The following is a 23,783-nucleotide window of genomic DNA, read 5'->3' as shown; positions in this document are numbered from 1 at the left end:
TCAGTAAACTTTGTGCAAAATACTATTTTGCATTCACCTCAAATTGTCTCTTTTTAGTGAATTAAACCGATTTTAAACCACAAGTTAACATGGGTTTAAGTGTATAAATCTTGAAAAATGCTATTTTGGAAAAATATGCTTTGTAAGCAAAGTTCCTGAATGCTGTACTTTTAATAAAATGAAGGCTGAATATGATTCATTACCTTGGGGCAGCAGGTTTCTTAGCACACTGCAACAAAGCTGACCCATCCAAACCTCATTATTAGACAACATATTTATTTGCAAAGAGTTTTAACATTAAGAACCTCACATCTTTTAGTTATTGAATCAGAGATGTCTTGAACAGTCTTTTCACAGTAACAGAACATTAATGAACAGATAAACTAACCTTTTCTCTCCACTCCTTGAATCAGACAGAAAAAGAGACAGACGAACATAAACATCTACAAACATATCTAACTGAACACATGTTCCGCAATTCAAACTTAGTGTATGCATGTGAGAAAGAAGAATATGCATTTCATAAAATGCAGACATGCATCAAATCAACGGTAAAACCTTTTGGTTACTAATAATGTCGGACAGTTTCTGTTTCAACTTCAGGAAAGTTCTCTTGAATTCCAAACCGTCTCCCTGAAATACAAAAGAAACGTTTTTTGTATTGTATTTTGTAAGACAGGACTTTTAAACAGTTCATTACGCAAATTAGAATTAAATAATGTCTATACCTTTGACAGACGGAAATCTACTAGAATGCGTTCCTCCATTTCCAAGAAGTGCACTTTGAAGATCAGTTTATTGTTGCGGCGATCCATAGTGGAAACCGTCGCCTAAAATCAAAAGAAATAAACAATAACAAAATCAGATCATTAGACGGTTTCGAATACAGGAGTAGTTTTTTATGGTTTCATTTGAGGATTACCTGATTGGTGCAGCTCTGTTTCCATGTGTGACCCATAGCTATACAGGCATCACGGAGAGCAATGCATGATGCTTCCAGATTCACAGTTGTAAAGAACCTGGTCATTCTCCTCACCAACCTCTGCCATGGGTTCTGGGGGTAACAATCGTATTACCCATAGTTCAATGAAGGCAAACACAACAAGAGAAGATACTTAACTGAAGAACCATTACAGAATAAAATATTTTTAGAAGAACTACAAAACACCTAAACATCAGAACTTACCTGACTGGCACCAGGTGTGCCGAGAAGCTGGCTGCCCAGAAGCATCTGATCAGGACAGGCAGGCTGGGAGAAGCTAACACTGACATCAGAATACACAGAAACCTCTTTCTCTTCCCATAATGGCTGTGGCTCAGGCTGAGAACTGGAGATCTGTGCTCTGTCATCACTGAAGAAACATGCAGCAAGTGAGACATAAGCGCCTGAAAGCCTAATACATTCCTGAACACGATATCACTTCATAGTAAACTGTCACTCTGCTGTCACATGGCTTAAGTTGGCTTACTGACCTATTTTTGCGTGCCAGCCCAGAGTCAGTCCGTGATATTTTGCTTACTGGTGTCTCACTCTGCCGTTTTACTCCTGTGATTAGAATTCAGAGTTAGTTATCAATTCAGTAAGCAATGATTTACTTAGCATTGATGAACCACATAACCGGGTTATGGAGTAAAAATAAAATACAGTATAAAAGCTGATACCCGACTTGAAACTTCTGCTAAACCAACGGTGTTTCTTAATTTCAGGGATGGTGATCCTATCTTCTGGATTATGTAGTAACATCTTGGATAATAGACCTGATAAAGCAGATAAACAAGAATTTTCTGAATTCAGCATCACCCCATGCAAATCTCATCATCACAATGCTACAGTGATGCTGATGCTCGCCATGATATAGTTGCGCAGATACTAAAGTGTTAGAACATTGTTACACAGTTGCTAAAGTATTCTGGGAGGTTGTTTACTAGGTTGATTCAAATTATTTCTACTTACTGAGGGGTATAGCTTCAATTTTCTTCCAGGGTGTCAGGTAGTGCTTTTTCTCCAGCCAATCCAAATACTCCTGACAGTTTTCACTCGGCTGGTCCCACGGTAACTCTTTAAAACAAGTCATTACAATAGCCAGAAGCTTGAGAGAAATTATGATAATGCGGTCACCGACGGACACATACAAGACAACATTGCTCTACCTCCGGCTAACATCGCAGTGAGCACAATGCCACAAGCCCAAGTGTCTGCAGGTTGAGCGTGGAACGCTGAGTGTGACATCAGCTCAGGAGCAACGTAAGGCAAAGTGCCACACAGACGGTTCAAAAGACGCCCCTTGCCACGGTGCCGGAACATGGTAGCCAGTCCGAAATCAGAGATCTTTAGATTATCTACCAGATCATAAGATTGTATATTTTATTTTATTAAAATATATAAAAAACAGACACTCATAATTAATTACACAAGGTTTGTGACATGTAAATGATAGTAGACGTTTTCTTAAGGTTCTATTCTTTACACAGTAAGAAGGTAAACATGTCATAATTTTCAACACCCATAACGTCACTTTCAAATTAAATAAAAATTCAGATGTACCTTTATCATCAAGAAGAATATTTTCAGGCTTTATGTCACGATGCGCAATCCCAAGACTGTGAAGATACTCCTGTGAATGCCAGAAGGTTGGACTTTAAGACAAGAAAAGTATGGAGAGTAAACAGCAACATAAAACACATTCAAGAAAAAATGCCACTCACCACACCTGCTATTAACTGCTGAAAGAATCTGTGTGCCTCCTTTTCTGGCATTCCCACATCTGGCTCTGTTACCATGTTACAGCAAACAAATGACATTTTAAGTATTTCTGAATATTCAATAAGCACAAGCATTCAGACACCATCAGATGAACATTAAATAAGACAATGATACAAAACCAACAAAATAACATTGTCCATCCAAAGCTTCTCCATAACTCACCGATTCGGTCGAAGAGCTCCCCTCCACTACAGTACTCTAGGAAGATATACTGTGTCGTTCCTTCACTTCTGTGCCCAAAGAAACGTACTATATTGGGGTGTGACAGCATCTTGCATATGCACACCTCTTTCTTCACATTGTCTATACAGTCTTTGGCTTTAGCCATATCTACAACTTTCACTGCTACAGCTTCTTCGGTCTTCTTGTTTACCAGCAGTCGCACCCTAAAGTTTTAGAGTAAATTGACAGATGTTTAAAGCATGCATGTGAGAATAAACTAATAAGAAAAGTAATCTTGGCCGCTTACTCTCCATAAGCTCCTTCCCCGAGAGTCTGCACCAAATCCCAGTCTTTAACAAAAGGCACAGCCATGACCTGTTTGAAAACAGCGACGAGTCAAAAAAAAAAGAGACACAAAAGTACACAATCTTCGCAAAAGCATTACTGTCAATAAAATCCATTATTGAGCACTTAATCAGTACACACGAGTGTTGGTAAATACATGAAAAGTGTTGTTCATGCTAAACATCAATAAATAAACAACTGTTGACTTAGAAACGTCAGAGCCTATTGAGCTGTTAGTTAACGTTAGTCAGGGATTCCTTTATGTCAGTTTTTTAATAAACATACCGTATGAGGCAGGTATACCTGGACTGCAGATGTCGTAAAATAGATGGTTTAAGGTGCTTTGCTAATTTTGTACACACTGGCTATAAACACAGATCCAGTCCAAACTTGGCGCGTTCTGGAGCTGTGACATCACCGGAAGCGCAATGAAGAGAGCAACGTTCGCACAAGAAAAGGTTTTCAAAATAAAAGTGTAGCGCTTAAGATAAGCGCCAAGAAAGCTTTAAAATAAGAAAACGTCTATCATTATTACGTTTGTGTCGGTCCCTTTAACGCCACAGTTTTTGACATCCATCTTTTCCGTCGCAAATTGTTTGTCAGACAGGGACGCGTTAAGTGAAAACGTGGAAGTATTCAAACAAATATGACAAAAATCTATTTACACCAATACATACATATATTTATATGTACAATTATATTTAAATAAAACAATAAATCGAAGAGAATTTAATTTAATTGTTTTAGCATTTAAATGTCTTATGTGCATATAAGCTTGTGTGTCATCACACACTGTAGCTGCGGGAAACGTCCAGTTGGTGTCGCCTGTCGTTGTTATGGCAACATCAGTTCAGTTCCGCAAACAAAGTTGAAGAAGTGCACAGTGCTTTGCTGGTGTTTGAGAAAATACTGTTTTAATCTTGATCGAGAAAAAATATATAATTTTACCATGTTGACAACCCATCGACACAAAATGCAATGTCGGGAAATTACTGGGCCCACACCTCATTCAGTGGCAGTGGTGAGTTGATACTTTTTAAATTTAGAGATAGATTTTATTTTATATTTCTTTGCTGGATGTTATTGCTGGATGTTTATAAAATAAATAAGCAAGTATATAATACATTTGTATTATATCTGTTTTAATATTAAGCTTTACAGATGTTTATAAGTGATATGTACTTTTTAGAGAGCAAGAAATGCTTCATCAAGACCCACAGACTATCTGATCTTGGAGAGAAGGAAACAGGAGGCAGTTCGGAATGAGGTTCTGGACTTCACAAGGGATCAAAGTTCCAGTGATGTAAGAATGCAATGGGAGAGAAACACACAACGCAGAATGGTGTCGGCTACTATTGATAGACAACTACAGGAAGCAATGGTGAAGTACCATATGGGTATTGATGAAAGGAGAGAAAGGTTTGAACGGAATAACCCCATAGAGGCCTACTATTTAATAAATACTGTTTCACTGCAATGAACGATTTAAATGTCTTTTCTATGTCATTGTTCACAGGCTTCGTGAGCTGCTGGAGTCTGAGGAGCAAGAGTTCCTTACGGAGATTGAGACAAAAAATGAGACGGTTTTGGAGAGGCAGGCAAAGATGCGTGAAAGAGCCAAAACTCTGCGTGAGAAAAGGGAGAGCGAAAGACAGAAACTTGTTGCTGACAAACTTGACCAGCTCTTCATGTAAGACCTAAGACCTTAAATAGCACAATCTGGTCACAATAGCATCCAGAAGACAACATAAACGAATTTCATCTCGATGTGTTACAGAGAGCAGAGTGAAGAGTTGCGTGCCGTGCAGATGAAGCGCAGACAAGATGAGATCTGCACTGAGCGTGCATCGCAGATTCGTAGTCAGGAGGAAGCTCGACAGATGCGACAGGAGGAAGACAGAATGTTCGTTCAGATGTGGGAGAGCGACAGGTTGGCTAAAGAGGAGCGTGAAAGCCAAGAGCTCCAACGAAAGAGACAGAGCAACATTGAGCAGGTAGCGTTCCTGCAGGTGCAGATGGAAACGGCTGAACAACAGAGAATTCGGGCCAAACAACTGAAGGAAGAAGAGGCACAGTTACTGGTATAAATCATTGAATCAAATCAGTTCAAGTCATAATTATAACCCTTGTTGTTGTCTTATAGTTTCTCTTTCAAGTCTCAGACAATGATTAATAGTTCTTTCGAATGTTGTGCAACTCAGCAAGACCAAAGGGAGATGCTTCAAATGGAGTCAGAGAGAGAACAAAAACAGAAGCTACTGGACCAAGACAAACGAAGAAAACAGCTGGACCGTTCACTTCGGTTGAAGATGAAGAGGCAAGCAAGAGAGCAGCAGGAAGAGCTGGCATTTGATATGACCATTCTTGAACAGCTATTGACAGAACAGAAGGATGAAAAGCAGGAAGAGGTTCTCAAGAAGGTATGATTGCCTTCTGAACACGCTGTGAGCAGCAGAAAGTGATTTAAATATTCATATTTTAATGTGGCATACGGGTGTTTCTGGCTTTCTGCAACTATGGGCATGTTTGACTGTCCATGTCACATGACTGTGAATTTTCTCAAATACATATTATAAGGTCAAAAAATATACAAAAACATTTACGATGCTGTAAATTAATGTGTATATTAAATAATTCCATTGAAAATAATGTCAAATTGTACTTCAATTAGCTTATTTTACATATCCTAATATTGTGAGTTGTGGGACACAAACAAAAACGGTGTTTGGACCTATAAAAGCTATGTAATTTTATATTAAAGTACATTAATCTTTAATTATATTTTTTCAAGGTGTGTGATGACATTTATAAAGCGTCATATGACAAATTTTTATACAAATAAAAAATTTCACTGCTGGGACTTTAATGTGCCCGTAGTTGCAGAAACACCCATAAATAGTATTTAATATAAGGGAGAAGTTTGTATAGCTGTAGGAACATTGGCTTGAATCTCAGGTTTTGCTTATTTCGGAACAGCTGGAGCGTGGAGAGGAGCAGCGCAGGTATCGACAGTACCTGGCAGAGCAGATGGAGGAGCAAAAACGGCAAGAGATTGAGATGGGGCACCTTATCGAGTCAGAGCTCCAGCAGGCCTGGGCTCGCAGGGAGGAACAGTGGCGTCTGGAAAAGGCAGCCAGAGATCGACTCGTGAAGGACGTCATGGACACTCGCCTGTTACAGATCCAGGAAAAGCGTAAGCGTCTTTTTTTCTGGAGGATTTAGGTTACAAAAATGTTAATATATATTTATATTATACAAAAGAGAGAGAAAATTCATATAGAAATATATTGAGAACATAATAATAAAGTATATAGAAAAATAAGCAAAATAGCATTGAATGTAACATATTATAAATATAATATATATTCGACAAAATATTATATTAGCAAAATGTAAACAAAATAAATCTGAAAAGTGAAGATTCTGAGTGATTCTGGTATTGTGTTCCTCTTTAGTAAATAAGAACATGCAGAAACAGGCAGAGCTTGCCAAAGAGAGAGAGGAGCTCGACCAAACTATTGAAAATAATAAATTGCTGGATGAAGAAGAGAAGACTCAGTGAGTTTTGATCCACCAAAGTTGATTAACTCAACTAGACATCTGTTGCAAACAATAAAAATGTGTTATTTCATGTATTTCCAGTTTAAGGGAGGCAACTCGAGAGCATCAGGCCGATCTCTTGGCTCAGATGTTGCACCGCCAGCGTCTTCGTGAAGCGGAACAGGCTGAGATACAACAAGAGTTCCAGAAGGGTATAATGTACCAGGAGCATTACAATAAGAAAATTCAGGACATCCTATCGAGACCTGTATCTAACACCACAGTGGTTCACCCGTTTAGGAGACGTGAACGACCCTACTCTAGCTTTGGTGGACATATGGCCTAAAATCAACTATCAATTGTATTCACGGCGTAGGTATCAATAATAAAGTTTTTTTTTTAGAACCCCTTACATAATAGACTTGCGATGCCTGTGTTTTACTGTGAGTTTAGTTTGTGTGTTCATACAAACTGTCCTTATGTTAAAGGTTGTATTTAGAATGAATACAAGTCTGACTGGACTAACCTGTTTTAAAGAAGATAGTTGCATGTTAAAAAGTTAATTATTTGGAAAGGTCATTCAATTTAATGAGCTGAATGTGAATAGCAAGGACAAAATGCATAAGACGAGTGTGTTTTCTTTTGTGCTGCCTTTGACAGCAACTGTGTGAAACTCTCCATAGTTGCTATGGGACATGTACAGCACACAATTCCATGAGGGTCGAATGGTCGGGTATTAAATCCTCACAATGAAATAATGACTTCAGACTATATCTGTAATGATGTGACAAGCAAAGGCTTTAAACCAATAAGCTTGTGGGTTTAATGATTAGCAGGGGAGTGAGGAGGTGGATACCTTTTCACACCGCATGTATGGCAGATTCCACAACAGTTCAAGCATGGTAAAGCAGTTAGTCAACACCCAATACCTGACTTAGGAGTGGTATGGGTGTGGAGCAATTGGTCTGATGTCATTTCTGTCGTCTTTTTGCCCTCTCTCTAGCTGTTCTGACAGGTTTAACTTTAAGCCAAGCCGGTTTCTGGCTTTATACAACATTGAGAAAAGTACTCCATAGTATAAACTCCTTTCAAATATCGCACGAGGATGTGAATAATGCTTAATATCTAATAATACAGGGATTTGTACGTTTTTGGATACTGGAAGGATTTTTTTAAGAGAGGAAAATGCGTGAATCTGAGCTTTATGCCAAGGTAAGTCCTTGTGGGTATTATCTCTCACAAATCTTTTATTGTACCTTTCTTTATTGCATTGTGTGTGGTTGACAGAGACTGCTTGGGTGTTGAGTTGAGCATTTTGAAAAACTAAATCATAATAGTGAAGTGTTTTTGTTTGTAAACAGTATGTAAACAGTTATGACAGTATAAAGATGGTCATATATTTTTATTTTAGTCATATCGTGTCATTGGTGTGTCTTTATTTTGGACTTGTTTCTCTCAGTATTGTAGTTTACACATGACTTGTGTACACGCTGCACCTTACAGATACGAGTGGAAAGCTTGTCGTCTGTCTTTTCTGCCGTATAACACTTCTTCAAGTATTTTGCATTGAACATTAATAAATGCTCACAATGAAATAGACCAGGTTAGTTACACCAGTTCAGGGCCATCTTGACAAACTTTATGTATTGTATTTAATTCCTTCCATTTATCCACCCAACGGAAGTTCATTCGATATTAAGTGAATGAAAGATTAATTATATTATTTTCAATCCCAGTATCTTCATATGTTTGATAAATAGGTTTTGTCAAATACTGTAGTCATCTATCTAAAATAAATAGTTTGATATTTTGAAGGCTGCCTTTTACAAGTATGAATTGTAATGTTATTGTCACATATAGGCCTACTGTACGTAGATTTGACAGGTCATTTGCACTGACTCTAGAAAGTAAATATTTACAGCTTGGCCATTTTCGTTTGGTGTCAAGAACTGGGTTAATATGTATCTGAACTGCACTTGACCGAGGTGAAAGCTTTTATGTGAACAAATGCTCTCATATCGTTTTCTTAATGCGGTCATGCATTAACAAGTCTTTGTTTGCCATCTGCATACGTCACATTTAAATCTAATGAATGAACCCATTTGACATTCTACCAGGTCTAGTTTGCTCTGTTGGAGATCCGTCAACACACTCGATGTATTCGCATAGTCTGTTATTGTCATTTGTGCAATATATTAACTGGCCAATAGGTGTCACTATGCACAACACTGAATCCCGTTGATCCACGAGACTCTGCCACTGCGGTCATGTCAGTCAGACTCGGCATGATCAACTAAGTCCATGGAGACGGAAAAAGGGAGGGCAGCAACTTCACTCCTGCACGTTGACAATTAAATACTTTTTATTGAAGCGATACAGTCTTTAGAAGCAATTTCTATAGCTCAGTTAAAATCGTATTAATGCTCTTTTTTTAGCTTGGTTCTTGTGTAGAGGAAAAGGGGGAACGCCGATTCCAACTCAACTTCAATTATGGTGATATACACCTGCCGCGAGCAGGCGCGGCTAGCGCGCTAACATTAGCCATCAGAGAGAGTCCAAAAGTACAAACTAGCTCAACGGGACGACATGGACATGGTGACAGCGCATAGGAAATTTGGATTATAAACTTGATGGGAATATCATCGTGTTCAAACGGATATATTTAAGGTGCTCATGTGACTAGTTGTGTTGTGTTTGGGATCATGTCTGTGACTGAGCTCTACTCAAAGGTGAGGTTTTATTTATTTGGAATAGCTTTTTTATTTCATCATGTTAATATTTAGATTTAGGGTGCTACTGACAGTGGTATAGCAATTGAAATAACGTTAGGCTACTCTGTGAAGCAAACGTAGTCAAACTTAGATTTTGGTCTAATCAAATATATCTAATTTAATCATGATCATAGAATTGACAAGGGGTGATATCAAAGTCATATTCAACTATTTGAAGCCAAGCAGTTCTGCTTTGACCACCCCTTACTTCCTATAAAACAGGGAAGTCTCGTGTACAAATACAGGTGTGTGTGAGCTTCTGCTGGTTTCGGTCTGCAGACACCAGGCAGGTAGTTTCGGTCTTCATAGTGTTTCAAAATGTAGCCCGCCGTCTACCTAGAGCCCAGGGCATATTACAAAACTTAACATTTAAAGTCCAAAGTTATGATCCGACAAGTTTAATGTTGTTGTAAACGGGTACACACTGAACCCAAAAAAACAATAAGATACGTTTCAGCTTCAGATGCGCTTGTCGAACGTTTGAATGCGCATTCAATATAAATGCTGTCTAGGTAGGCAGTTCACTAGATTTTGATACACGACCAGCGTGTGGTTGGATGACGGCGTCATCACGGCATAACTGGGTTTTTGCTGGTTGTAGCCGGAAGTGTCAACCTTGTATTTCTCATACGAATCAATAGTGGGCATAAATAATGACAATTTAATTCATACCCTTTTGACCCTGAAGACATATTGCTTTTAAAAGGTTTTTAAGGACCGAAAAGTACTTCATTTAAATATGTACAGTCTCTTGATGCCGCAGGTGACTCCGTTTCCGCAGAGCTAGTATGCAAAATGAAATATTTCATGTATGAACTCTTGGGTTTAAGTTGACTCTCTTACTTTCACCATACAAGTAGTGGTCTTAGAGATGCACAGAAATTTCGGCCAATAATCTGTGTCTGCTATCAACCCAAAACAGCCAACGAGGAGTGCTGATATATCCTGTCAATTAATAGAGGACGGAAACATGCAATGAAGTTGTGCTCTGCGTATAGAAAATGTTTAGAAACATGACCAGTTTAATGTTAAAATCATTATGTGAATTAATAACATTCAGAAAGTTAAGAATTTGTATTTTAAGCGTCACAATCAGTATCGGCAGATATCACTCTGAATAATCGGCTATCTGTATTGGTGGAAACATTTTGTATCGGTGCATCTCTAGGTCTTATTTAATCGTTTCTATACTGTTTATGTCTTTTTTTTGTTATCAGATGTTGTAGCCCACCAATAAAGCCCCGAGGTTGTATATTGGCTCATGTGTCCTACCTTATGGTCCATTGTATAACATGTTTGCACACTGTTCATAAAAAATCAGTCCCATCCAATGATGTCATCCCAACCATGTATGCTTGATTGCTGTTTTCCATTGGTTAGGGGGTGGGCAAAATAATTTGGACAGGGGTATAGCTTGTCAAAGCGTTGTCTTTTTAAAGCGTTGTCTTTTTAAAGTGGATTTGAGACAACCTCATGTTGAGTTCATAATCGTCCATCTGTTTTTTAGTCCAGCTTGCCAAAAGGCTGTTAATCCAAAATGATATCGCACATAACAACATAACTGCTCTGTGTACTCTCTGTGGTAAAAAAATATAGGCTAAATAAGGCTATACCAAAAAAGTCTAGTATATAAATTCCCCTATATTGTGCTGTTTGATGCTGTCTAGAGGGAATGTATTGTGTTGTGTTGCTGAACTTGTATTTTGTTGTAAGAGCTTATGGTCTCCAAAAACGGGGTTAATTTGAGGCACAATAATGCACCCCTGCTTAAGCCCCAAACCCCCTTAAGCCCCAAAAGTGTTTGGTTGAAATGCCCTTTACTCAACCTATTTGATGAAGCGCACACTTGTAGTCTGCATGTCAAGTTTATTAATTTGCAAGCACACATGGTGACATCATCTGCCTTGCTATGTTATAGAAGAACACCCATTTTTCCTTTTTTTATCAACACATCGTTTTATATTCCCACCTTAGTGTCTGGACCTACATTTAAATTTGCCTATAGCATCTTCTCAATTACACTGTATATTACGTCAGTACACTGTGAAGGTCTCTCAGCACCTCTGGTCTGGTAAACAAGTCGTGTGCAGATCCAGGGGGAGTAAAGCTTTGGGTACACACTCCCTCACCTAGATTGGTTAATGCTAATAAAGTAACTGACGCAGAAATATCTGGTGAAGGGTGATCTGGAAATCTGAGAGAAGCATTTAAGGTCCTCTTTTTAACGTTCACCTTTGTGTAATAAAACCCTGTGGCTTTATCTTTGTGAAGTTTTATAGACATGCCTTGTGGGTTGTGACCAACGTTGGTTGTTTAAATCATGTTCCAACATCCCTTTTATGGCTTTACTGTAGCTCAAAGTAAATGAAGTAATCGCTAAGGCTAAAGTTAGACTGGGCATTATAGACCTTACATTTATGTTGTCGGTAGCCCTCAGGGCTATTTCACCTGCTAACCGCCGTCACAATGCTTCACTCTTCACAGACGCTGGTGTCAGTTTCCACATGAATCAAGCAGTTAGCCAGACAGCCATTCCTGGACAGTGAACTGGACAAAGCTTACAGGTGGAGGGAAATCCACAAAAAGTGACAACCTCCAGGAAACACCCAGTCTTTCTATTTAGGACTTTTGTGAGGACGCCGACAGTGATCAGGGTGTGGCTAGCACAGACAAACAGCTTTGTATTTACCTTTACCCTGTAGGTTAAGGAAAAACGTTGTGAAACCTAATCCTAATGTAGATTCATCTTAATAATGTCAGATAACTTCAATAGAAATGTATTTATTGGGTTAGGTTGAATGGTTGATAGTATCAGCTGTAAAATTAAAGTACATCATTCGATAACACCAATTTAGCTTAGCTTTTGGTTATAATATGTCACAGTTTACTTTATTTTGCTATCCTCACTTACATAAATGAACTACAGAGGCTTGCACTCACTAGTAACAAATATTACAAATTATATCTGGTGTCTGAATAGTTGGGTTTGACTGTATATCTCTTGCACAATCTTATTGGTGATTTCTAATATTCTGTATATCAGCCCTGTTAAGAGGATGTATTCTGAGGTTTCTTTTTTTTTAAAGATTTATTTTGGGGCGTTTCTGCCTTTATTTGGACAGCTTATTTTTTTTAGAGAGAACAGGAAGTGAAGTGGGCAAGAGAGAGGGGGTGGGATCGGGAAAGGACCTCGAGCCGGGATTCGAACTCGGGTTGCCCGGAGTGCAACAGCGCTATATGTCTGAGCACTAACCACAGGGTCACCGGCTCCAATGTATTCTGATGTTTCAAACAGGTACAGTACAGGTTATGTACAGTAATTTGGTGATGTGGACACAGTCCTCTTTGTTATGTAACTCTCTGAAGATGTGCAGAACCAGTCGCCCAAGTCTTATCCCTGACTCCCTCCAACCACAAACATACCACTCTTTATCTGTATGGCCTTCATTACAGAGTCCTTCAGAAGACAGATCACAACACTTCGAGCTTTGACTCAAGATAATGAAATAAAAGCCGCACAGATCTTCTCTAACAGCTTAATTCATGCCTTTAGGATAAGTTGAGCGCTCACCTGTATTATATGTGTCACATTACATTAAAGTGGATCTGGTAGGCCACTCTGGTGAGGCCATAAACTTCAGGTATGTGTCAATCATTACTGTTTCCTGCTAGCTTCGTCCTGTGAATGTAAATGGTAAATATATACATTACTGTAGGCTAAATGTAAATGGTGTCAGGTTAACCGTTCCAGCTGCTTTGCCTTTTCTTAGAGAGTCTGTCACTGCTTTATCAGCTTGGAAGGTTCAAAGATCACCATACCTTTTTAACTGATTAGATTCTACCAGTATGCCAGGTCATGCACACAGCTTGTTCCAGCCTTAAGAAATCCCAAATTAGAACAAACAATGTAAATATGATGCCTTTTAACGAACCAAAAATGTCACCTTCCAGAAAATGCAATGCAGAAATAGGTTGGTGAAAAGTTTAGGCATTCAGCTTTTTCCAAAATCAGACATACCATTCATCACAGGACTGATACATCTTGGGTAAAGGGAGCGTTTATCTTTAGTTGGCTAATATGGCAAGAGATGGCGATCAGTCATTAATGCATTCTGGACTCATGCAGAGAGAAGACAGTATTCAGTTTTCAATTATGTCATTATTGCTTTGGGGTGTAGTGACTATAGCCTTACGGATATTATGGTTGGATGATGAAGTAGCCATTACCAAAAACTTAGGGATGCATCGATATGTAAATCTTGGCCGATAACGATAACCAAGGATTCTTTAACATTGGAAGCCGATAACCGATATATTGGCAGATATACAATATCTAGATATTAATATTACATTTCCTAATACTGAAATGAAAGGCAAAACTGCTTATGCTCGTGTCAGTATTAGCTCTCGACCAGCATGGCTTTTTATGCATACCAGGGCAGGTTTTGAGCAGGTTTTCTTTGTTTTCTTAGTTTTTCAGTTTGCTTTGTAAAATGGGATGTTAATTAAGTGGAAATGAGGATATAGAAAATAGACGTTGGGAAAATTAGACCAGTGTTAAGCTTGACTGGATCCCTCCCTGAACATATAGTAGCCTTTGGTGTTTGTTTGGGATGTCTTTGTTGTGTTGGTAATGAGTGAAGCCATTTGTTCATTCAGTAAATAAATCACAATGCTTCAGTTTATACCATAAGAGACCTGTTTTTGTTTTTATGGGTATAGAGCTGAAAGCTTTCATGAGCAGGACCTTTACATGTGAAAATATTTTATATTGTAAACAACCTGTCTCGGTTTGAAAAAAACGAAATGGATATTGGAGCGAGTACATTGATTTTTGAATTGTGATATGTACATTTTCCTTTTCTGATATGCTTATTCAAGAGACAGTTAATTACATTTTCTGTCACGTGTACCAGCATTTCGCTCAGATCTCATTACACAATTACATATTTTAAACAAATACAGTAGGTTGTTGTCATGTATCATTACCATGTATTTGAATTTTGACGAAAAACTAAGTTCGCTGTTGGTGATCTGTAACCATCACTGTTGCTGTGCCCTCACGCCAAATGGTCCAATAGTTTGAAATGGTTGCTATTATTTTGTTTACAAGTTGGTGTTGTATGCTAAGTTACATACTCAAATGCTGTTACTTCCTTGACAACGTCAAAAAAACACCCAGACCTTTCCCCGCTGAGGCTCTGACTCCCAGGGTTATGTCATCTGAAAATGCTTTACAAACCAAATAAGCCAATGGTCTTGCTCAGCACTATTTGCATATGGTCTACTATATGACAACACCACTATATTAGGGCAACTGAATCCATAATGAGGTCAAAGCATCACATTTTATTAATTTCACTTTGAGTGTACACACCCATAGCGCTCTGATGATGTGTGTGATGCAGTTCCTGTAGTGAGCATGTGTACGTCTTTTAAATATGTAAAGCGTGTCAAAGTGGGGTTGTGAGAAATTACCTGAACAGTGAGCATTTTCCGAAATACTTCACTGAACTTAATGGAACATGGTTTATTTGCTTATCACAACACGCTTCCTGACAACAGAGTTCATGAAATGAGATCGGATTGTGTGCTTTTAAATATTGGTGGTCTGGTGGGGTTCATATTTCCTCTTTTGATGGAGTTTGTTTTTATGGCATTTTAAACAGGTCAAAGAGATTTTAAGGAATTTTTTAAATGAAACACTTCTAGTATGTTTTAGGATAATAATGAAGTAACAATCATTGGTTCGGCATCGTCATGGTGACCGGATCGCCAACTTGTCTATTACAGTTCTGTTTCTATGCTTTTATTTTAGGTAACGAACATGCTTAGGGTAAATGTATCTGAGTAAAAGTAAACATTTTGTCAGGAAATACAGTGGAGTAAAAGTAAAAATCTGCGGAAATATTAAGATTCAAGTAAAGTACAGATACTCCTAAAAAATACTTAAATACTGTACTTAACTTCGTTAGATTATAACAGTGGTTTATGGCTAGTTTTTAGAGCATAAATAACGTCTAATCTTGGGCTAGATTTCACAAATTGCCGTCATTTGTCATTTAGATCCAGTTCAGTTTGCATGGATTTGTCCTTATAAGCGCCACTGGACACATACTTTATCACTAGAATGACAGTTTGATAAGATTAAAAAAACATATTTCTGTGCTGGAGTGCACACAAGAGTCAGTCATATTAAACCAAGCAGTTTTTGCTGAAGAGCCGAGCTTATTGCCCCATATATATAAATAAAAATCAGGCACATCATTTTGTTTTTGTAAACATTATTTTAAAACCAACATGTTAATGCTCTCAACATGATGATGTTGAGGTCGTGGCCGACATTAGTAACAAATGAAGCTTTGTGAAGGGATCATGGAATTTAAACAGGGAAGTGTCTACTGATCAATCGCATCTATAAAAGTTTGTGTTAAAGTTATAGCTGTGTACTATAATTTTGTATTAATAAACACAAAAACACACACAAACATGTATATATTTAGATGTATTCATTTATATTTACCAAATATTTTAATTATATATAAACGTTTATTAATTAAATATATGCATGTACTGTGCGTTTATGCGTTAATAAATGTTATATCAAATATATATTATGTAAACACAAACTTTAATTCTGGATGCAATAAATCGGGATGAATCGATTGACACTTCATTAAAATATTGGTATAATAATAGTAAATTCAATGACTAGTTAAAGACAATTGTGGACTTAAGTGTCTGCTATAAGGTTAAAAAAGCTGACTACTTACTGTCAAATATAATGCCATGGCTTTTACTCAATCTAACTAGGATTATATTATACAGTCTGACAAGAATCAATAAAATAGCATCATAAATCTGCTTGTGTCAATCAATGCTGTTGTTATATTATACAGTAGATATTTTTTTAAGGGTTCTTGCGTCACAGAATGATGTAACACACCACAGAACCATGACAAGTCCCCTGCTGTTCTATCAAGAATGACTCTCCGCTATCTTTCACCCAAGAGCCTTTCAGCTTTCAGCAGCAGCCATCAATACACTCTGCCCTATTAAAGTACGTCCTCATTGTGTCAGACCGTATCTCTCAGACGAGAACAGAAAAGGTAAACATTCCCACCGGAAACACAGATTTTACGAGTAATTGAGTATTCTGGAGATTAATCGATTAGAGCTAGAGGGGCTCATCATATTCATAATCATTTTTAATCATATTCAGGCACACCAATTCTCCTGATCTGTCTTATTTGTGCAAATATTCTGTCTGTAGTTTGACATCTTTATATTCCACCCCATTACTGAGTCATGCAATAGGTGTGACCCTCAAGAGGTTTAGCCTTTGTCGGTACTTGCATCTTGGATTAAACCGGGTGTGATGCTCGCCGTGTGTCACTAGCACACTATGTTTGTTCCTCAATGGAAATTCAGTTAAAACTCAGAAATTGTCATGACAATTGGAGAGAGCATCACTGTGTTCATTTATATCTGAAGATCTTTTTATGTATCGCTCACCCCGTTCATAACTAGGATTCAGAATGAGGTTGTCAACTGCATGAAGTCCGATATAGTGTGACGTGTGCTTCGCAAAGGGAAAACTGCTTGCAAAGTTCATCCTCCGAGGTTAACAAGCGTAACAGGAAACTAAAGGTTTAGTCGTCATATCCAAGTGCAGCTCCTGCATGTGATACCAAGTCAAAACTGTTCATGCAATTCTTACATCCATATCTGCTGTATCAAACCAACTTCAGTAACTCATGAAAGTGTTCGCTGTGGAAGTGGAGACAGCGGATTGGATGCAGTTTAATAAGAAAGAGTGATTTAATAGTTAAGAATCTGTCAAAGCTGATCATTACAATTTGTGCAGTTTTTAGCCACTAAATGAGGTTCTGATAAGGTCCTGGTTGATTTTTTATGGTTGAGAGGCTTTACACACACACAGAGCTCCAGAACAAAAAGCACTCGACCTCTAAACACAGCTTTCAAGGCTGATAACAGCGTGTTTTTTAGCCTCACTCTTTTTGAACCACCATGAGCTGTCAGGGGGAAGTCAAGTCAACAAAATGGGAAATAAACAGACCAACAGCTGCAATATAGGATATTAGGGAATGAATGTACAGTGTTGTTTTCTTTATGTTTATTTCCTTGTGTTTTCTGCGCTATGTTTTGCATCTTTTCATACAATAACGCTGTGTCTACACTTCACATAACAGGCACGACTCATCCAGTGTGGACAAAATTATATATTATATAATGCGTTTCTAATGTCTTTTGTCACATCGCGCCGGTCGCATCCAGTGTAGACACGGTGTAAGGTTAGAAAATAATAATCGGCTTTGCTTTTTGGGTGTTTTTCTCTGTGCTTATGGTCGAATGTCAGGGGGATTTTCGAATAATATGTATGTATGTGTATTTCAGTACACCCGGGTTTGGATCCCTGACCCTGAAGATGTCTGGAAGGCAGCTGAAATCATCAGGGATTATAAGGAGGGAGATTCCATTCTTCACCTCAAATTAGAAGATGAATCTGTAAGTGAACACACTCCATCTTTTTACCTTATGTCAGCTTTTTTGCATGCATTGGATTTGTTTTCTTAAAAACTGCTAGAGATATGACACACTAAAGTTTTAAGTCACATTTCACGAGAACCCCGTTTCAGTCAGAGCGCTATGATCAGATTTGGCCTAGTTTTTTGCTTATGTCATGTTCTCCCTCCTTGCAAAACACAAACATGTCAGACATCTTTTTGGTATAGACCAACACACCATCATTGCAAAAAAACGCCACGGAATACGAGAGTCAGATCTAAACAACGATACACATTGTGGAAGTCAATCATTTAGTTTTTTAGGTTCCAGTTGAATACACAAGTAGTCAGATTTGGGCTGACAGTATAAATGATTAATGTTGTCTACATTCTTTTCATGGTCAGACAACAGAAACCAAAAAAACAATGTGCCATAAATCTATTTTCTGCTGCCTGTTTGAACAAAATAAGAACTTAGATCAGGTTAAACTGGACTGATGAGTCATTTTAAGTCAACTGAGCAATTCTGGGTTTAGAATGTCAGTCCTGACTCAGCAGTTGTGAATTAAACTATTAAATAAAAAAAAAACTCTTTTTGACAAGCCATCCGGCTCCACGCAACAGTTAATTACAATAACACCACAGTGAGGAAAGTGTGTCTCATGAATCATTAATCATGTTTTGGTGGATAAGAAGAACAGGTCCTTGGAGAGGGGGGTGTAAAGGATACTCTCAAGTGTAGGATCAAAATATCATGTCAGGGGAAATCTTTGTAAATAAACCAAAAGATAGAATTCTGATCTGCATGACTCATTGAAGCTTATGTTTTATACAGTACACCCTGTCTGGCACACTGTGAGACTGAAAAATAGACTTCTTGACATAAAAATTCACTGTTTCTTTCTAGACGTTAGAATATGCAGTTGGTTCCAAAGACAAACCGCTTCCGTTTCTTCGGAATCCTGACATTTTGGTGGGAGAAAATGACCTCACAGCTCTCAGCTACCTCCATGAGCCAGCTGTGCTCCACAATCTCAAAGTGCGTTTCTTGGAGTCCAATCACATTTACACTTACTGTGGTAAGTTTATTGTAATATTTTCCAGTGATCATAACTTTGACACAAAATAAATTGTTTAATGTTTCCTATATATTTTTTTACTGTTGTGTTGATATGACATAGCCAAGAGCCAATTCAGTATTTAGGAATCTTCCAATGAAAGAATTGGGTAACACTTTACCATAAAGTTGTATTTGTTTAAAATTAGTTAATGCATTAGCTAATATGAACTTACAATGAACAATACTTCTACAACATTTATTAAATCTTATTTCATGTTAATTTGAGCATTTACTAATACGTTTTTGAAATCAAGCATTTTCACTGTTGTCATTAGTTAATTCACAATGAACTGACAAGAATAATTGAATAGGCATTTACTAACATTCACAAGATTGATAAATGCTGAAAAACTTTATTGTTCATTGTTAGTTAATGCATTTACTAATGGTAAAGTTATAGTTCACCCAAAAATGAAAATTCTATCATCATTTACTCACCCTCTTGTCATTTATATCTTGGTAAAGTACAAGGAGGACTAGAAACAATGCACACACATCAGATGGACATCATTGCAGTGTAGTAGTATTGCAGTGTACACATTTTCCAAATAGTTAAACTTTGAAAAAGCATTGTGTTCCCTTCCTTTCAGTTGTGTTTGTCTGTCGGTTTATGAAAGAAAGAATGCATCCTGTTTGTACACTCTCTAATCCTCTGTTAAGACTGCACCACTATACAATTGTCATTAAAAACTGAATAGAGACACAAAATACCAGTAAATTACACTGTGTCCAATTACAGAATGAAAAATGAAGGCTAACTTTAGCACTTTTTCATAGTTTTGGAGATTGTAGCATTTCACGATTTGAGAATTTTTAAGATATGTTGATCCCCCCCAAAATATGGAATTTGATGATCATTTTAATACAGTTTGATAAACTGTACTATATAGTAATATTAGTAATTAGAGTTTATAAAATAAAATAGTTTAAAGGACTAAAATAGTTAAAATACTCCTTCTCATTATGTGTTAATATGCCTAGATCCCTGTTTCGTGTCTGTTTTCTCTGTTTGTTTGAATGTTTTCCTCCTAACTTTCTGGGATTCTCACAGCAGTTCTAAATGCTGTAAACATGTATCAAGGGTCACCAGATTTCATTGCAGAGGAACAAAGACAGTCTCTTTTTAATATACCTTCATTACCCACGTTCCCTATGGCAACCTGCTCTTGTAAACGGGCTAGTGCCATTTTGGGATTGTTTCTTATGTGGGTGTGCATATCCTATTGAAAAGTTATTTTAGGAATAAAGTCTTCTTTTGTGCATTTACATTCAGTTGAATGACTTCAAACAACGTTGTAAAAATGTATGTGATCTAGCCCAGCTCTTGTTTGTCTTGACTCTTGTTTTATTGTGGGTTTGGCATGTTGTGGTTCGTAACAAATGAATGATTCTCCATTATCATATCCGTCAAAGCACAAAAATGCTCATTGCGTCAGAATTCCTTTTTACCGTGTTTCTTTCCTCCTGTCAAAGAGTGACACGTCGTCTTGAGTGAACCAGTTCTTGGTGTGACATCACTCAGTCATCATATTTCATAATTTTTTCAGTATCATTATGATTTTAGGTGATGTGTCTTCTTGACCTTGTGTATGGTTCTCCTCAGGGATTGTGCTGGTGGCCATCAACCCATATGATCAGCTACAGATCTATGGAGAAGAAGTCATCAATGCGTACAGCGGACAGAATATGGGGGACATGGACCCTCACATATTCGCTGTGGCAGAGGAGGCGTACAAACAGATGGCCCGGTACATGCTCTCTTTTTCCTGTCATGCGAGACAGAAAATGTTTCAAGAGTTTTTGCAAAAGGGGGCTTTAGGTTAACCATACTCCCTATTTCCAACACCCTCCTGACATGATTGATGGGCAGAGAGTGTTCGGTGAGGTTTCTCAAGACACCTGTTAGGTATCTATCAGGTAGAAGAATTGTTTAAGCTGCCTGTTGTTTTCTAATAAAGACAGAGACTTAAAGCTTTGAAAATTTCCAATGGTCGTAAACAGGAAATTACATTATTTCTGTGAAAGCTGTGAGTAATCCCAAAGTTCAGTTGGGCTCAGTAATGGATTGGGTGGGTGGATAATCACAGTGCAAGCTACATCATTCTTCCGACCTTTGTATTTACGTGCTTTTTTTCTCTTGAAACAAAAGACAAAGACATTTTCACATCAGGTTTAAGCCCCAGCTACACAACCCACGCTGAGAAGTAATGACTTCTTAATGATTTGTTTAATGCCAACGTCCCAAAATAAGCTAAGAAGGAGGATGGAGTCAAAGATTGTGGGCCCAGTGTCAAAATCTTTCGGATTTGATTGGTTTTTTAAGTTGGGCTTTACACGTCAGTTACACTGAATGACCAAGTCAATTATTGAAGAGCGTGTCAAGCATCCCAGTGCTGTGTTTGGGTTTTCCTGACGTAGCTCTTCAGGGGAAGCGTGTGCTTGTGTGTTATGTGTACAGACTCCAGCAGAGACTGTTAGGGGGCAACTGAATGTGTTGATGTGTTTTTATTGAATATGTCAGAGTAAAAAGAGACATTTAAAACCACTAGACAGCTTACAAAGTAGGAAAATAGCCAGTGCTCTTGTGTAAGCGATGCCTGGTACATTTTTGTATGAGAGAATCAATGTGCACCAATAATAAATGAGTTGTCGCTGTCAGACGGAAACCTCGATTCTTCATTTTTCATGATTTTCCTATTATTTCTTCTAACTCAGTAGTATTGGTTGCCCTTCTTGTTTGTCTGTGGGTTTTGCTAATATTTAAGCAATAAAAACCCTGCCCAAAACAATCTCTGTATTTACATAGTACAGTATATGGTTATGTATATTTATGTGTATTGTTTCTGCATATTAACCTGAACTGTGTCCTGCAGCGATGAGAAGAACCAGTCGATAATCGTGAGTGGCGAGTCAGGGGCTGGCAAAACTGTTTCCGCAAAATACGCAATGCGGTTTTTCGCCAGCGTGGGGGGTTCAGCCAGTGAAACCAACGTTGAAGAGAAAGTGCTGGCCTCCAGCCCTATTATGGAGGTATGCTATAAAAATCAATCCTTTATTTATGCAACCATTTTGAAACCCATACGTTGCAATGCCTGCCGTTGGTTCTTAGTAAGTAGCCATCTAACAAGCAGGATATTCTCGAAATTCTGTCATTTTCACAAAAATAAACACCGCCCGCATCTGGATCTCAATGACCCTGACTAAATAATTTAATTAACTGTAAATACATAAAGGTCAAAAGACTATTTCAAAGCAGCGCTGGCACACTTGATCTGAAAAAATAAACTCATGAATCATCTGTCTTGAACGGATAAGACGTGCAATAACACATGCCCTTCAGGAAGATAATCTGTGTGCCAATGAGAGTGCTCAAATCTCAGGCAATTTAAAGACATCATTACAGTGGAAATGAAAGCTGACGATACAAGAGCCTTTTAGGACTCAGAAACCCAGATAGACGGACCATCCTATTGCTACCGCACATGTGATTCATAACATCCCAGTTTAAACCAGCAAATAATCTGAAATCACAGCAATTACTGTGTGATGTCTTTAGCCTCCTGCAACACAGGATGTTTTAGCTGCACCCTTTGTTGTGAAAGTCTCCCTCCACCATTGCCGTGTTTTGTTATGCATCAATCATTGTCATTTGATAATACGACATGACTCACATATGATTACCTCTTCTGTTTCCCCGCAGGCCATTGGAAATGCAAAAACCACCCGTAATGACAACAGCAGTCGCTTCGGGAAGTACATCCAGATTGGTTTTGATAGGCGGTACCATATCATCGGTGCCAACATGCGAACATACCTGTTGGAAAAATCCAGAGTTGTGTTTCAGGTGTGTTTTGTGGGAAGGAGACATTGGGCTTTAACTGCAGCTCTCAAAGCAAAATCTGTTCGTTCATCTGCAGGTGGTAGTTCACCCAAAAATTACATTTCTGTCGTCAGTTACTCACCCAACCTGTATGACTTTCTTTCGCAGAACACTAAAGAAGATATTTTGAAGTAAGTTGGTAACCAGACAGCGCCAGCACCCATTCACTTCTATTGTACACAAAACCAATGCAAGTGAATGGGTGCCTGTTAATAACATTCTTCAAAATATCTTATTTGATGTTCTGCGGAAGAAAGAAAGTTATACAGGTTTGAAATGACAAGAGGGTGAGTAAATGATGACAGAATTTTTGGGTGAAAAATAACCTGGCTGATGTTAAATAGATTTCTTCATATGTTTTCAGGCTGAGGAAGAGAGAAACTATCATATCTTCTACCAGCTCTGCGCATCATCATCTCTGCAAGAGTTTAAAGATCTTACTTTGAGTAAGTGTCCTAAAAACATCAATCAAAAAGAATAGTTATAGTAACTAAAATACTTTCACCCCAATGTTTAGCCAGTGCGGAAGATTTTACGTACACCTCTCTCGGTGAGAACATTTTCATCGAGGGAGTGAACGATGCTGAAGATCTGGTGAAGACAAGAGAGGCCCTTACAATGCTTGGTGAGGACCACAGCAATAAATCTAGCAATATTAGCAGTGTAGGAGTGA

At 38.0% G+C, this 23,783-nt stretch overlaps 3 protein-coding genes across 7 annotated transcripts in view; 2 read left to right on the top strand and 1 right to left on the bottom strand.

Moving 5' to 3' along the window:
* Positions 1–154: 154 nt before the first annotated feature.
* On the bottom strand, positions 155–3,713 carry chek1 (checkpoint kinase 1). Of its 2 annotated transcripts, none has more exons than XM_079487458.1 (13): positions 3,557–3,713; positions 3,234–3,301; positions 2,927–3,150; positions 2,707–2,771; positions 2,546–2,615; positions 2,152–2,340; positions 1,955–2,059; positions 1,663–1,758; positions 1,474–1,546; positions 1,187–1,352; positions 923–1,054; positions 729–830; positions 155–633 (listed from the first exon to the last, which is right to left on the bottom strand). In XM_079487458.1, the coding sequence occupies exons 2-13, from the start codon at positions 3,296–3,298 to the stop codon at positions 541–543; spliced, it is 1,380 nt and encodes a 459-aa protein (XP_079343584.1). In that variant the 5' UTR covers positions 3,299–3,301; positions 3,557–3,713; the 3' UTR covers positions 155–540. The 2 variants fall into 2 exon arrangements, with proteins under 2 accessions (XP_079343584.1, XP_079343585.1); XM_079487459.1 differs by having other exon boundaries at positions 3,575–3,698.
* Positions 3,714–4,074: 361 nt separating this feature from the next.
* On the top strand, positions 4,075–8,023 carry cfap53 (cilia and flagella associated protein 53). Its single transcript, XM_079486187.1, has 8 exons — positions 4,075–4,292; positions 4,461–4,690; positions 4,788–4,961; positions 5,049–5,352; positions 5,473–5,691; positions 6,248–6,464; positions 6,727–6,829; positions 6,914–8,023. Exons 1-8 carry the CDS (start codon positions 4,221–4,223, stop codon positions 7,155–7,157), a joined length of 1,563 nt encoding a protein of 520 aa, XP_079342313.1. The 5' UTR covers positions 4,075–4,220; the 3' UTR covers positions 7,158–8,023.
* Positions 8,024–9,069: 1,046 nt separating this feature from the next.
* myo5b (myosin VB) overlaps positions 9,070–23,783 on the top strand; it is a 34,790-nt gene continuing 20,076 nt past the window's right edge. For all 4 annotated transcript variants that reach the window (XM_079486183.1, XM_079486185.1, XM_079486184.1 and 1 more), the window contains exons 1-8: positions 9,070–9,540; positions 18,001–18,111; positions 19,018–19,189; positions 20,834–20,978; positions 22,104–22,260; positions 22,931–23,074; positions 23,475–23,556; positions 23,628–23,735. In XM_079486183.1, coding sequence (XP_079342309.1) covers positions 9,514–9,540; positions 18,001–18,111; positions 19,018–19,189; positions 20,834–20,978; positions 22,104–22,260; positions 22,931–23,074; positions 23,475–23,556; positions 23,628–23,735 — 946 coding nt within the window. In that variant the 5' untranslated portion in view covers positions 9,070–9,513. The remainder of the gene's footprint in view (positions 9,541–18,000; positions 18,112–19,017; positions 19,190–20,833; positions 20,979–22,103; positions 22,261–22,930; positions 23,075–23,474; positions 23,557–23,627; positions 23,736–23,783) is intronic.

This window comes from Barbatula barbatula (assembly GCF_947034865.1).
Source record: "Barbatula barbatula genome assembly, chromosome: 22".
Classification (NCBI taxonomy): Eukaryota; Metazoa; Chordata; class Actinopteri; order Cypriniformes; family Nemacheilidae; genus Barbatula; species Barbatula barbatula.
The sequence above is the reverse complement of the archived record's forward strand: the minus strand, read 5'-3'. Positions and strand labels throughout refer to the sequence as shown.

Excerpts from the sequence above, each read along its gene's own strand:
- cfap53 (XM_079486187.1), top strand. The coding sequence starts at position 4,221 with ATGTTGACAACCCATCGACACAAAATGCAATGTCGGGAAATTACTGGG. Across the intron at positions 4,691-4,787 it reads ATTGATGAAAGGAGAGAAAG|GCTTCGTGAGCTGCTGGAGT; the intron begins GTTTGAACGGAA and ends CATTGTTCACAG. Across the intron at positions 5,692-6,247 it reads AGGAAGAGGTTCTCAAGAAG|CTGGAGCGTGGAGAGGAGCA; the intron begins GTATGATTGCCT and ends ATTTCGGAACAG.
- chek1 (XM_079487458.1), bottom strand. The coding sequence starts at position 3,298 with ATGGCTGTGCCTTTTGTTAAAGACTGGGATTTGGTGCAGACTCTCGGG. Across the intron at positions 2,060-2,151 it reads CACTGCGATGTTAGCCGGAG|AGTTACCGTGGGACCAGCCG; the intron begins GTAGAGCAATGT and ends CTTGTTTTAAAG. Across the intron at positions 1,547-1,662 it reads TAGCAGAAGTTTCAAGTCGG|GAGTAAAACGGCAGAGTGAG; the intron begins GTATCAGCTTTT and ends TTCTAATCACAG.